This window comes from Nicotiana tabacum, chromosome 19, assembly GCF_000715075.1.
Source record: "Nicotiana tabacum cultivar K326 chromosome 19, ASM71507v2, whole genome shotgun sequence".
Classification (NCBI taxonomy): domain Eukaryota; kingdom Viridiplantae; phylum Streptophyta; class Magnoliopsida; order Solanales; family Solanaceae; genus Nicotiana; species Nicotiana tabacum.
The window spans coordinates 136,551,272-136,565,975 of record NC_134098.1 but is presented as its reverse complement, the minus strand read 5'-3'; the positions used below and the strand labels follow the sequence as shown (position 1 = coordinate 136,565,975).

The 14,704-nt window shown below is 34.5% G+C and overlaps 1 protein-coding gene across 4 annotated transcripts; it reads right to left on the bottom strand.

Moving 5' to 3' along the window:
* Positions 1 to 220: 220 nt before the first annotated feature.
* Positions 221 to 12,306, bottom strand: LOC107768853 (uncharacterized). Of its 4 annotated transcripts, none has more exons than XM_075238696.1 (16): positions 12,167 to 12,306; positions 11,904 to 11,968; positions 11,668 to 11,733; positions 9,941 to 10,066; positions 8,152 to 8,220; positions 6,165 to 6,376; positions 4,765 to 4,881; positions 4,542 to 4,664; positions 4,379 to 4,444; positions 3,986 to 4,153; positions 3,735 to 3,848; positions 2,940 to 3,011; positions 1,958 to 2,041; positions 1,748 to 1,848; positions 1,198 to 1,282; positions 221 to 859 (listed from the first exon to the last, which is right to left on the bottom strand). In XM_075238696.1, exons 7-16 carry the CDS (start codon positions 4,840 to 4,842, stop codon positions 485 to 487), a joined length of 1,266 nt encoding a protein of 421 aa, XP_075094797.1. In that variant the 5' UTR covers positions 4,843 to 4,881; positions 6,165 to 6,376; positions 8,152 to 8,220; positions 9,941 to 10,066; positions 11,668 to 11,733; positions 11,904 to 11,968; positions 12,167 to 12,306; the 3' UTR covers positions 221 to 484. The 4 variants fall into 4 exon arrangements, with proteins under 4 accessions (XP_075094797.1, XP_075094794.1, XP_075094795.1 ...); XM_075238693.1 differs by having other exon boundaries at positions 11,904 to 11,993; positions 12,167 to 12,304; XM_075238694.1 differs by having other exon boundaries at positions 6,165 to 6,357; positions 11,904 to 11,993; positions 12,167 to 12,304.
* Between the last annotated feature and the right edge of the window lie 2,398 nt (positions 12,307 to 14,704).

Here is a 14,704-nt window from a genome sequence, read left to right as displayed (position 1 = left end):
GCCAGATCCCGTATAGAAAGAAAGCTATCCATCCTATCCTCATTCTAATAAGAAACAAAAACAAGAAGCAATATCCTCTCGTTACTTCTGTGTATGAAATCCTAAAACCCACACAAAACAAACACTCCCGGACCAAAGAAACTAAGCACACATGTTTGTTCTCTATTACTCTTACTTTTAGACCATATCCAGCAAACAACTCCATGCTGAAACTCAACCCTTTGACAATTAATCTTGACATAGACCACAAATAAAACATCCAAATATAGGTGTCTCGGAAAAGCAGCTCAGTTTTCTTTTTCTTGGCCATAAATGTACCAATAAGACACTGAGCTAGTACAAAAATTGGAAGGTTTAATATAAATAAGGGTAATTCCTCAAAACCAAAATCGGAAGGACAACACATATACTAACTACCACAAACGCCAAACAAAAGGGAAATAACAGTTAAACACAAACTAAACCTTTAAAAGAGATAAGAGATTCATATCTTCTGCTGATCAATCTGTGTACTACCATTACCTGCTTCAACTTTTACAATTTCATCACTCCTCTGGTTATTATCATCCACGTCAAGCACATCATCCATCATATCGTCCTCTGCAACATTGATATCCTCAACATCCTCATCTTCATTGTTGCTAACACCAGGGATCTTTCTAGTCTTGGGTCCACGCTCAAGTCTATGACTCTCTAGCTCCTTGTCCATTGTCTCTTGGAGGTTTGCTGGATTTCTGTTGGCTCTCCTTTCCAAAATATTTTTCCACTCCCCTTCAGCATTTGCAACATATTGTTCAGCAATTTGTTTCTGGTATAGCGACAAATCCTCTCTCCTTGCAGCTTTCCATTCTTGGAATATCTGAAAAGAATAAAAAATGGGTTAAATGATCTGTGAACATGATAATATTTCCTCATATATGTCCAATAATTAATCAGTCTTGAGGTAATTTTGATGTAATATTGTCGTGAGGGTTGGGAAGAAGGGAAAATTCCCAACAAACACTGGTGCATTCCCAGAGGAATTCACACTAAAGCTTCAAGGTCACTATATTCCTGTATTCACACAAACATAATTGTCTGCCACCTCAACAAGGGCATTTGATGTGTGCAACTTTGGCATTAGAATGATTTTGCTGTGTACAATTTCACAAGTGAATTTTCTATAATGCAACCAACAATGTGCAGGGTGATATTTACCTGATCTTTTTTCTGCTCAACTAAGTTTGGATCTTCTTCCAATGGTTTGGCAAAAGAATAAAAGATCGGAGGCTCGGCTTTGGTCCTGAAAACATCAAGCCAAAACGATATAAAGAGAAGTTATGAACTGTTACCAGGATAGATAATTGATCACCCTACACAGCTGCATGTACGATTTTTGCAGTCATTTAGCAGCTTCAACATTCTGTACATGAACAGAAACTTATCTTCGCGTCAATAAAATTGTGAATATGGACATTTTGGACCAAAATAAGAAATAACCTGCAAAATGAAAACCCAAGAATTAACACGAAAAATTTACTGGTCACAGCATCTAAAATAGTGCAGATGAGGACACAGCCGAATAAGAGAGGAGGCCACCCTTAAAATATTTCTAATAAAGTTTAACTCCATGGTGATCTCAAAAATTTAAGGGGGTCGCATAAAAAAGGAATGCATCCCATACAGGTGCTTTCTCAGGCACGGCATCAACAAGCTTCATTGCTGGATGCATCTATATTTGAGATTTGATGTAGCCGACGCAACATACCTTATAAAATTGGCTAGTTTTTTATGGTGCTCACTCCACCGAAGAAACAGCAATTCCAACCTCTTTTCCTCAGCTTTAGCAGCAAGACGTGCTCGAAGAGTCTTCACATTGACAAGTAAAGAAAACAGGTGCAAGTTATGTTTCTCATCTAAGAATTTACCACAAAAGTTGATTGCAAGAATTGCTGGAAATGTTAAAACTGAGACACACCAGATCTCTTTTCAGCTTTTCATCACGCTGCTCACGCTCTTGTTGTCTTAACCTCTCACTTTCTTCACGCGCCCTTTGCTCAGCCTGGCATTATTTTGTGTCAAAGTACCTCGAGTAAGGTTTATGATCATTATAAAAACTGTTTCTTCCTCCGTTCTTCGAACTTTATGGAGGGAGGGGAAAAAGTAGTAGGTGTGGATTGTAAGAGAAAGCATGCATTCGTAGGATAATGGGCGGTAGAAGATTCAGTGTGTATTGAAGAGAAAACATGCACCCGTAAACTCATTATCATGTATCGATGCAGTCAACGTAGTGATGATAAAAACTACATGTCAAAGCAAAATATATCATACACCAGAGCCCTCATCCACACGGACACATAAGTATCCTAATTAAGATATATTTTTTTCAATGAGTACAGTGTCCTACTTAAGATATTTTTAGATGTCTCAAGGATCTTGGGAATTCATAAGGATTTTTAGGTTCAAATATATTAAAAAACCAAATTCATCGGGATAATCCTTGAATGACAAAGTTCAAAGATTACTAAAGTGAGAACCACTATAAAAAGAATGTTAGAATCAATTTAATCAAAAGGTTAATCCTCGTACATTCATAGGTAAACTCAATTTCCCCGGCTACTCAATATTCAAATTTGAACTCAAGCCCCCACCAAACTAGTACCAACAAATAATATCTACACTCAAAAACATATAATTTCATTATCCCAGCCAGTACCTTAATTTTTCACCCTCCAATAAAGTATACAACAACTACTACACCTCAATCCCAAACTCAAGTCAGGGTCGGCCATAGAATCCTCAATGAATATGTCATTCCATTTAAGCTCATCTCAGGCCAATATTATACAGAAATAAAAATAGAAACAAAAAATACATTCTCAAATAAAGTTATATTATATGTTAGAAAATAAAACATTCAAGTAGAGTCAGTAGAAAGATGATAAGATCAGAGTACTCACCCTTTTCAAAGAATCTGACCTCCGCATGTAAGCCTCGCTCCCTGAAAGCTGCATGTCTTCTTTTCGGAACTTCTGAAAGAATTCCATGCATATACAAATTCGAGAAAAGGTAGGTAAGCCAAGTGTCGCCACGCTAAACAGAATTAAGATTGTACAGCTCAAGTACTGAGGGTGTTAAATTGAGAATTGTCATATCCAGGAGATATTATCAAACTGATAAATTTCGAACAAAAGATGCTTAATCATAAATTATTGAGTCCCTTCTCTGTATTGATCTTGAAAAATCTTCTCCCTTTCTTTTACTTAAGTAGAAATCGAGTTTGGGTGATGAGTCCCTTCAACTTCGAGTTGGTCTGTAGCTACCAATTCAAGTTTAAGTGATAATATCCGGGAGATTTATAAGTAATAACACCATACCTCTACCTCTTTCCAGTCACTGAGAATAGAATTTTCTTTTCCTGTATGTGGTGCAAGGTTCGCGTACACACTACACTCCCGAGACTCCACTACGTAGTATTACACTGAGTTTGTTGTTGTATGTGGTGCAAGAAACACTTTCTTGTGCAATTATTAACAACTTCCCTGAGGGAAGAATTGCAAAACATTCACTACTCCAACGTCGCTTCAACAATATTATGTGGATAACTTATTCTTCAACTTAAGAAATTAAGCACAAACAATATCCCCAGGAAATGGCATTTATAGCAGTTCGACTATTAAAGGAACCAAATAGGCACATTAGAGCAAGTTGTAGGTTCAAAATACATAACCATGAAAAAGGAACTTAGTACTCACCTCCAAGGTCCCCAACAGCTGTCCCAACATTCTCTTATTCCTACTAACCAATTTAGGATCCTCGTTTTTTGGCAACACTCTCGGCACAGGTTCCGGTGGAGGAAAATCAGGATCCTACACACATTATTTAAAGCGAATGAAATTCAATGTCTTCAATGTGCAGAAACACACCATTGTCTATAAGAAGAAGAAGAATAAAGGACTAACAAAAAGAATACATGGCCCCCAAAAAGGTGTCCATCCATGTTTACCATTTTTGAGGGTCTTTGATTGCCATCCCTCCGAAGCCAATTGGATGGCTTTCTCTCATTCTGGCTGACATGTGCCTCCCTTGAACTTCCCTCCTCCACAGCTGAATCTTCCTTATTCGCATCCATTGGAGCTCCAGAGACATCGTCAGCAATCTCCCCCTCTTCAATCTGAATTCAAAAATCAATCCAATAAAACAAAAGATCTTGTTTTTCTAGTTGAAACAAAGCCAATAACAACAACCACAACAACATAACCTTAATCCCACAAAAATTGCAATTCGGCTATAAATTTTCCATATTTATCCCGCTCATTTCCATTCAACACGGTTAATAACTTGTTTTAAGAGCAAATTAGTAATTTTTGTGGAGTATTATCGAATATTCAGTTTTCACCTTCACAACAGCTGAAGAAATACGCCTTTTAGGTGCTGGCTGATCCTCTGCATCATTCCTCTCCGCCTAAATAACCAATTAGCCAAAAACACCAAACTCAATAAACAAAAACGATGTAGTTAACAGGAAGCTTCATCTCAAAGGATATGAGGAGAGAACTTACAGGTCTAACAAGGCCACGTTGGCGGCCGCCGTTGGCAACAAAACTCCGAGGACCACCGCCACCGCCGCCACCAGAGAATCCACCGCGGCGAATACCTCTTGGATCCTTAAGCCGCTCAGTTATCTAGTCAAGAGATAGTATAGTGGTTACAAAAAGGGGGGAAAACCTAGAAATCCAGCAAACAGAAAGAGATTGAATAAACAGAGAGAAATAGAGAGAAAACCTCGTGTTGTTGACGGTTGAGTTCAAAGAGTTCTTTGCGGAGCTCTTCCTCCGTCTTCTCCACTACGGCGCTCGCCATTATTTAGGGGTTTCTGCTTCTTCACTGTCTTTTCTTCTCCTTTAACCAGCGAACGATAGAGCCAGGCCAAGTCCGAAAAATCAACTTGAGAAATACTTTATTCAAAAGTATTTTTAAAAAAAAATATTTTTGGATAAAAATAGTTTGTCTTTGGCTAATTATTTTAAAAAATATTTTAAACAATAATTTATATTTTGGCCAACCTTTTTAAAAAGTATTTTTATGTGTCAAATTACAAATAAGGATATGAAAAGATTTGCTTAATAATTAATATTATATAAGTAGATAAATAATTATAAATTTTTATTATTAAAGATAGTAATTAAGTTTTTTATTTTATTTAAGTAAAATATAAAAATAAAATTGAAAAGTACTTTATTCTTTCAAGATAATTTAAATATATCAAAAAATCATTCAATAAATATGAAAGTTCATCCCAAAAGTCATTTTATATTACTTAATAGTTTAAACTAAGTAAGGTTATTTTGGTATATATAATATTTTGTAAAGGGTATTTTTGATAGGAAGAAAAGTCAAAACTGTTTCTGCTTCTGCTTCTGGGAGAAGCTATTTTTTTTTACTTCTTCAAAACTGTTTTTGCTTCTAGCTAAAAGCACTTTTTTTTTCCCTAAAAAAGTTTGGCCAAATATCTCAAATTGAGAAAACAATAATTTTGGCTTGGGAAGAAGCTTGACCAAACATGCTATAAGTAACTCGTGAACCGCCCCGGTTCGGTTTTGTTAGATTCTTTTTTCCATTCAGGAAAATCATACAGAATAAAAAAAAAATACTCCTATCAAGATAACTATTTGACACTCTAAAAAGAACTTTTACATTATTAAACAGCTAGTTAAATATGATTAATTACACGTAATTATTAATTTTAAGTAAAATTATTAACATAAAAAATAAAAAGTAACTTAATACAGCTGATTAAAATATTATGCATATAAGATCTTTTCTATTATCAATATGTTAAATTTAAGAATATAAAAATATATGAAGAGAACTCCAAAGTAAAGAAAAAGTTTTCTCGGTAATGAAATTAGAAAAATAGAGTATCCCAATGGTAGACTGTGTTAATATCGGAAAATATAAGTTTACAAGTCATTGTCAACTGTTTTAATATCGTGAAGTATCTTTAATTTTAACTAATAGAACGTGAATTTGAGTAACTATTTGCGTTAGGAATTGTCAACTGTTTTATGTTCCTTCTCTAAAAATACTAGATGGTTGGTGCCCGTGCACAGCACGGGCATAAGCAATACATCCACAATATTCTTGTACCAAAAATATTTGATAATGAAAAGATAATTTCTTACTTGTTTCATTTGAGAAACAAAGTTGTCCAAAATGTGAAATATACATCTGCAACAGTACATTCTTATGCCTACTTTCATGAGAAAGTAGAAGAGGATGCATTTCTTGTAGAAGTAAATCACCCCATACACCTTTGGTGCTGTAATTCTTCTTTTTTCAGTAGTATTGCAGCAATATTCAGCAAAGTATCAGAACCTGCTTACACGTCCAATTCCTAAATTTCAGATTCAATTTGAAAAAGAAGACGAAATAGATGTTAAGCCAGTATGAGTACCAACTCATTATGTTTCAAATAAAGAAAAAGATATACTACAAAAACTGATTGCTAGCGACCGAAGGAGAGACGTGCACATACTTTTGTATTTGCTAAAAGCTGAATACACATCAATTATTAGAATCCATTTACTTAAGAGTAGATAGATTCTTGTGATTCAGTTTTCAATGAACTCTACTTCAGATGCAGAAAATAAGAATCGAATGGCAGAAAAGTATGTGCAAATTCCAGAAAAATCCACCCAAAAGAAGTGCTGAAACTACTGAGTGCAGAAGGCATGAATAAGAATGTGCAGAATGCAGAAAGATAATGCAGAAACTGAAAAGTGTGAACAATGTAGGAAATCTGCAATATGCAAAAAGAAGATGGTGCATAAACTGGAAAAATAAGTGCAAAATTATGCAGAAAATATGGAGCAAAAACTGAAAATTAATACAGAATACAGGGTAAAAATGCAGAAAACCAAGGGAAAAAAGAGAGCAATATCTGAATTTTTACTGGAAGCTAAAATTGATTGGGGTTAATAGAATGGAAAAAGCTATGCTTGGAGAGTCTACTGGATTTTGCATTGATGGATACTTTTTCTGCTCCTCTTTCCCCAACTGATACTTGCTATGAAGTTAAGATCATATTCTACATATAAGACTCTCTATTAGAAAAAGTCTACACTAATATTTAGATAATAAGTTCTTGTTCTTTTACATGAAGCCACTGCCAACCACGGGTTCTATCAACACATAAGTTATGTTAAGTTAAGGCATAAGGAATACCAACTAACATAAAGTATCAATAATATCATGGTGCTTTCCTAAGGCATGCACTCCAAAACTGCAACAGGCAAAGGTCAATCCAACATAAGCTCTGCCAGAAATTTTTTAATATTGATACAAGATCACCTCATTCTTCACCATCTAAATCAAAACACTGGAAAATTAAACTATCGATTTCCTTCAACATTTTTCAAGGGAGTCATATAAAATGTGCAGATGAAATAGATCAGCTCTAGCACTCTTTATTAATTCTTCGAATCGGGGAATCTAATGAAACACAACTTTTGTGGGAGAATGCATGAAGTGTCGGCATCCATTTTTTACCACAACCAACCGGCAACCCAGTATTTTCCTTTAAGCTCTCACATTTTTTGTTTTATGTATCCACACCATTTCATAAGACACATGGAAAGCCAGTAGTAAACAACTTTTGAAATTTTCAGAGGATTTCAAGAAAATACAAACTGACCTTGAGAAATGCTTTAGTAGAGTTTTTACTTTTTACAAATATAAGATTCGGCAAAATAGGTTACATTATCCTGCCCTTAGTGGAAAAGTATTTTTCTCCCATTTCCTGATCTTAATGATACATATTAACACGTCAAAAGCTGCATCATATTCGCACATTGTCAAGCTAAAACACAAGTTGGAAGCAATAATCTACAGCCAGTATATCACTTTTAACTGTATTGACATCATTTTTAAGTATATGAACACGGAATGTTAATGGATGTGAATACTAACTAAACCAAATGCAATTAATTTCTGCAATTTGGAGATAAATGTCATTAGTAAGATAAAGGGAGAGATTTTGATGGTGCTTTTATAATGTCCTTGAACACACTGATGTAGATGATTTTGATTTTCAAGGATTTTACTGTCTGGAGGAGTGGCATGATAGTTTCACAGACACTTAGGCGGGGAGAAAAGAACTGAAAACCTTACCCAATTTATGTCAAGAACTCTTCTAAGTCATATTCAAGTCACTTCTTTTGCTCCAATGCTGGGATTTAGCTGCAAAAACAGAATAAATTCCCAGCCCTTCTTAGCTAAATTATAAGGCTAACAATTGCTTATTACCTTTCAGTAACTCAAATATGTGTACCGCATAAATAAGGCAAGACTTTTATGTAAGCAAGCTAGATTATACAGTAGCTTTAAAGTGAACTCCACAAAAGGATCTGACAGCACATACATCACCTAATGAACAGATTCAAGAAATAAGCAATCTCTATAATGTTCCCTTAGAGTAATCAAGATAAGTGATAATGTATAGATGTTAAAGCTAAACTATGCAATTTAGTATCTAGATTACCCAGAGCTTATTTATTCAAACCATAAATTAGCAGCCTGACAACTTCTCAAACTCATATGCTCATTCTGCAATTATAGGCTACATCAAACAATTGTAAGCCATGATCAATATAGAGAAGGATTCTTAGGGAATACGAAGAGAGATATCGAAGACAGAAATCTCTGCTGCTAGCTCACTCATAAAAAGAAATCCTTGCTTCAACACAAAAATATATTTAACTGTAGCTAATGAAATGCCTAGCTATATGAAGCATGATAAACACCGTCGTTGCTATTGTGATTTCTTATTTCATAGTGGAAACTCTAAAACAGATGTAAGTTTAATATGTTCCGGCTTCCTAGAAAAGCCCTTGAGTTCTCGCTTGTATAGAATATTTTAGCACTTCTAAAGCCATCGATGACAGCTTTACGAACCCAAGAACAAACATAACCTCAGTTACCGAAGCCTAAACAAAAATGTCTACATGACCTCATTCTCAACGAAAATAAGCGGAGATATGTAGTCCTCAATGATCTTTTGGCTCGATTAAATTTCATACGCTGATTCAAGTGCTTTGACAGCATGCATCTGTGCTATGATATCCCTATAATTTGACAAATCATAGTATAAATTGCTCCATCAATGAAAAATGTGCAGCTTAGTTCCTCAGCAGTACCAATAAATTTAGAAGAGGCACTTCTTAACACATCAATTTCAAGCTTCAGAAACATATGTGAATTATCATTTAACTTGGAACATTACTACAAGGTAAGCACGAGTAAGGTACTTTGTTGCTCGCTATTTAAATTATTAACATACAGTAAGTGACGACATCAATAGCTTAAATGATTTTGTCTCTAATTTTCTCCACTCCCTTTCACCTTATATTCCCCTTGTTTGCACATAAATAAGATTAAATGAGATGTTTTATTATTATGAAAGATAATCAAATTCCCACTATAACGATATTAAAGTAACTACTGCATCTGATTTCACATTAACTTTCATCTGTCAAATAGCTTCTTTTTCTTTTTTTCTTTTCCTAGGAGTGCGACCCTTGCTAAGACCCTGCATGAAAGTGGGATGATTCGTGCATTGGGCTGCCCTTATTTCCTTTTTGCTTTGTAATACTCATACTGTTTGTATTGGGTAGATAAGTACCTTTTCGTATTTTAAGTGAAGACAAGCACATTCAAGTTAGTTTGATCTATGTATGAATACTTTTTTCCAATCAAAAGTCAAAACTAAAATAAGTTAATTGAACCTTGGTAGAAATGAAAATGTATATAAAACTTACTCCCCCAACATCATCTAGTTCAGCATATCGAACATTAACTTTAAGGAGGCAATAGCCAAATTCAATCTAATAATACATATTAAACAATCAATATGTGTGGCAGCTAAAGTCTAATTCATAACTGTGACAATTAGCAAAATTACCTCAGTAAATTTCAGGATTTCTCTAAATCCATGATCATTTAGTTTCTTTTTGTTATCGTGGCGAATTGCTTCAAACTCAGCTAAAGCTGCTTAAGTTTGAAGATCCTTTTTCCATGACCTTCAATCCTGTAAAAGCCAAACCAGTCTAAATAACATCACATACATATTCCATTTCAACCATGATCTAGTGATCTAATAGTCAAGGCTAACAAAATTGCAGGCAACACAAACTAAATCTTTCTTAGGAAACGAGAATATTGCTTAGGATCAAAGGCGAAAAGCTCTAAAAGCACTCTAGGTCTATTCGGGTTTTAATCGCGAATCACAATTAAGTGTGGGCTTTAGTTTAAAAGAAAAAGCGCAATGAAGGGAAAATTAAAAATATATATAGTTTAAGAAAAAAGTAACAAATTCATTCATAATATTTTTCTTAACAACTAATACACTTAATTTGCCAATTATATTGTTGTTCAGTACCCATAGATTCAAGATAGAACTCATGGGCAATGGTTGCGCAAGCCTTGGTGCCATGCCTACATTATGAAGCGCCCTCCGCGAGTTTTTCTGAGTTTCAAGGTTTAAGCGCGCCTTTGACAACATAACCAACAATGTGTCATTTGTAGTAAAAGATGATTGATAAATTCCATATGTGTTAGGTTAATGGTCAACCCTTTATGATTAAAGCACGCTCTCGGGGTTAATTTCACTGATGGTCATTGAACTATCTTTCAATTTCACTAAAGTCATATAATTATTTTTTGTCACTTAAAAGTAACTAAACTTTATCATTGTCACTTAAAAGTCATTTTGCCTCAAACCCCTACCATAAATATGACATGGCATTAAATTTTATGATAAAAATCCAAAAATAAATGCACATAAGCTAATATGGGTCATACCCATTTTAGATCTATTTATCCTTTAATGTGATTTGATCCATAATCCAAATGAGTTTCGATAAAAAAAAAAATTAATTCCACATTAGTTTAAAATGATTATCCTATACTACAAAGTTTTGCCTTTTCTGTCACAGCACATTCATAATTATTCTATACTAAAATAATCTATGCTAGAAAATTCCTATCTTGTTTGTATGCCTCATCTGAGTCATTTTATAACTCTATTGAAGCTAAAATTACTACTGTATACAATAGTATTTTAAAATGACTCGGATAGGGTATACAAACAAAATAAGAATTTTCTAGCATAGATTATTTTAGTATAGAATAATTATGAATGACTCGGATGGGGCATACAAACAAAATAAGAATTTTCTAGCATAAATTATTTTAGTATAGAATAATTATGAATGTGCTGTGAGAGAAAACACAAAACTTTGTAGTATAGGATAATCATTTTAAACTAATGTGGAATTAATATTTTTTTTTAATCGAAACTCATTTGGATTATGGATCAAATCACATTAAAGGATAAATGGATCTAAAATGGGTATGACCCATATTAGCTTATATGACATTTATTTTTGGATTTTTATCATAAAATTTAATGCAATGTCATATTTATGGTAGGGGTTTGAGGCAAAATGACTTTTAAGTGACAAAAAATAGTTATATGACTTTAGTGAAATTGAAAGATAATTCCCATCAGTGAAATTAACCCCACGCTCTCGTATCTCGTATCTTTGGAGCTAATCTTACCACCAATGCAGAAATAAGTAAGATAAAAGGCAACCAAAATAATTAATAGAACATAAATGCATTACCAACCTTTGAGAGTTTTGTTCACAGATCCTTCTTCTATTCCCACTGAGTTCCTTTTAGTACCGTTGATCGCTACCAAATTGACACAAAATAGTCAATGAACACAAGCATGTGCAGAATCACTTTAAAAAAGAGCCAACGGCTCGAAAATTCTACAATTGCTTCAATAAATTTATTTTTTCTATTGGGGCCAGCGATGATGGAGTACGAAGTAGAAAAGGGCAAAATCTCTAGAACAATACCTCATTGTAGACCGCGTAGATCTCTAAAACATAGGGACCTCTCAGAGAACGTCCTTTGAAGCCATCTGGACAAAACCAAGAAATTTGGCACTAAAAATTCAAAACAAAACATGCATAAGTAGAATCAGTTATGGAAAGAGCTAAAGACACAGGTAATTCTAGAATAAACATCTGAAATTATGTCTACAGTTAGTGGATGCGGCAAATATAGTCAATGGAATTCAAAAAGGAAGAGGAAAAATCCCCAAATCGGGAACACTTACCTCTTAGTCATAAATATATACAGTAGCGCTAGAGCGAAATTTCCAACTAAAATTGACAATTTCGGAAACGAAAAACGAGTAGCATGAAGAATACGATGTAGAGAAGGAAAGAGAGAGAGCTTGAAAAAAATGGAACACATTGTAGTTTAACCCAAACTTGTTTTTTTTACACATAACACATTTACTTTTACACTTTATAGATAAGATATCTATTTTTCACACAAAAGAGATCTGAATAGGATATTTTTTAAATTTCAACATTTTAATTGGCCCCCATTCCCTCTATAACTTTTAGGTCCTACTGTTTTGTTTGAAGAATTAATCCAAATAGCCGTTCACCCAACCGTTTAAATTAAAAATGGTCAGTGGATATATAATATATGCATAATTTATATATTATATGTGTATAATTATGTACAATCAATATATAATATGTAAAAATCCCTTTTTGTTTTTAACGTGTCTGTTCCATGTTGGGCCAATTGGGCCCGTAACCAATATCCAGCTCATCTCGAACCCTATAAGTCAATAGTTGGGTTTTGGACTTTTGGTCTCTCAGTTTTGTAGAAATGACATCAAGAAGCTATTTTAGAGCGTTACTATTTAAAATTTAGCCGATGCGTCCTAAATTTTAGTTTTCTAGTTTAAATTTTCACGACATAAAGTCCTAAAGTTAAGATTTTTATTTCAAGCTTTCAGAACAAAATAAGTACTGGCTAATCCCTAAATAGCAGCTCTAAAATGGCTATTTGTGTAAGTTGCCCAAGCGCCGCATGTGCAAATATCAATAATAATAACTGATATTCGGCTTAATATATGCATATTTTGATGTATATTGCCTCACATTATGTTCATGTCTCGTAATTCCGGATGTATAATATAATAATTTGTGCTAATTTGTGGTATTTCTATGTTTATGAATCATTCGGATGCGATTTGGGACGAAAGTGCGCGAATTGGAGCGAAAATGGGAAGAAAAGGCAAAATGGCTCAGTTGAGCGCCACATGCAACGTGGGGAGCTACCTGTGGCGCACAAAATAGACTATTGAAAAGTTGAGCGCCAGGGTCAGCGCCCTACGCTGCCCTGGACGCTCAAAACGTGAACATGTCCTATTTCGACCAAAACTCGGTTATTTCGACCCCAAGACTCCCCCAACTCATATAAAAGCTAATCTAAACCTATTTTGAGGGGGAGGGCGTGACTTTGAGAGAATAACAAAAGTACGAAACACTCGGGAGCACGGATTTGATCAATTCTTCCATTCTTCTTCTAGTATTCATTGATTTTATGTTTGAAAATATTATTTTTGATGATTGTATGAACATGAGTGGCTAGGAACCCTATTGTTCTGAGGTCATAAGTGCTACATGAATGTTGGCGTTTGAAGTTTAAATTGACGAGTTTGATTTTATCATATTGGGGTATTTATTTAATTTTGTCCTTAATTATTTTGTTGAGTAGCTAACAGTGAAGTACTATTCACGAATCTAGAGTTGAACTCGAAAATAGAAATTCTAGATTGCATATAGAATTAAATAGAGCAAGTTCTTGAACCCGGGCATCGGGGAACGAATTCGCAATTAGGATAAACATATACCTAATTGTTTTGTTTGGTTAAAATACAGGAAGTGTAAATGCATTCTTGTAAATCTTAATTCCATAGGCATATATGCATTAAGTTAGCTTGAATAGGCGAGTAAAAACTCGACAGATTCTTATGAGTAATATCAACCTTGTCAATCAACAACCCAGATAAATTAATTAGTCATTGTAAGCCAAGAACGCAACATGATAGTTAGCTAGCCTATGACCCTGGAATATCCTCTCATACTGATTGTTAACCGAAATTACTTAAGTGTTGTGGTTGATTTATAGTTATTTCATTGCTTGATAGTTTCTTAGGTAGTAAATTAGACACTTACACACTTTGTGAGAAATTTTTTGAATCGATAAGTTGTTTGAGTTTGAATTAGTCAAAAGTTAAGCATAAGTCTTCGTGGGAACGATACTCTACTCACTACTCTATTACTTGACAACCATGTATACTTACGTGAGTGTGTTTGATCGCAACAAGCTTTTGGCGCCGTTGCTGGAGACTTAGAAATTAGCTACTTGTCTGAGTTAAGCTTTTATTAGTTATTTGTTCAAGTTTTAATTTTCAATTTATCTTGTTTGTGTTAACGCATGCTCTTCTCTTAAATGCGGAGGAGTAGAAACGCAAACAACCTCTTTCCTCTTGATCCTGAAATTGAATGAACACTTCACAGAGTGAGGAGGGAAGTCGAAGCTAGAACTAGAATAGAAAGAGAGTTAGACATCGTAGTTCAACCGCAGCCAATAGAGATGGCAGGTAATGAAGAGCGCCCGGTGATAGAAGCTACAAGGCCCAATCTTGCTAATATGACTCAGGCTATTGTGAAGCCTGATATCACGGGTCACTTTGAACTCAAACAGTACATGGTACAGTTGATTCAGTCCATAGGGCAATATGTGGGTCTATCTCATGAAGACCCGCAGAGGCACATTCAGAACTTCC

Coding starts and splice junctions, on each gene's coding strand:
- LOC107768853 (XM_075238696.1), bottom strand. CDS start 4,842: ATGGCGAGCGCCGTAGTGGAGAAGACGGAGGAAGAGCTCCGCAAAGAA. Junction 3,849..3,985: donor ATCAAAGACCCTCAAAAATG/GTAAACATGGAT, acceptor TAATGTGTGTAG/GATCCTGATTTTCCTCCACC. Junction 3,012..3,734: donor AGCTGTTGGGGACCTTGGAG/GTGAGTACTAAG, acceptor GAATTCTTTCAG/AAGTTCCGAAAAGAAGACAT.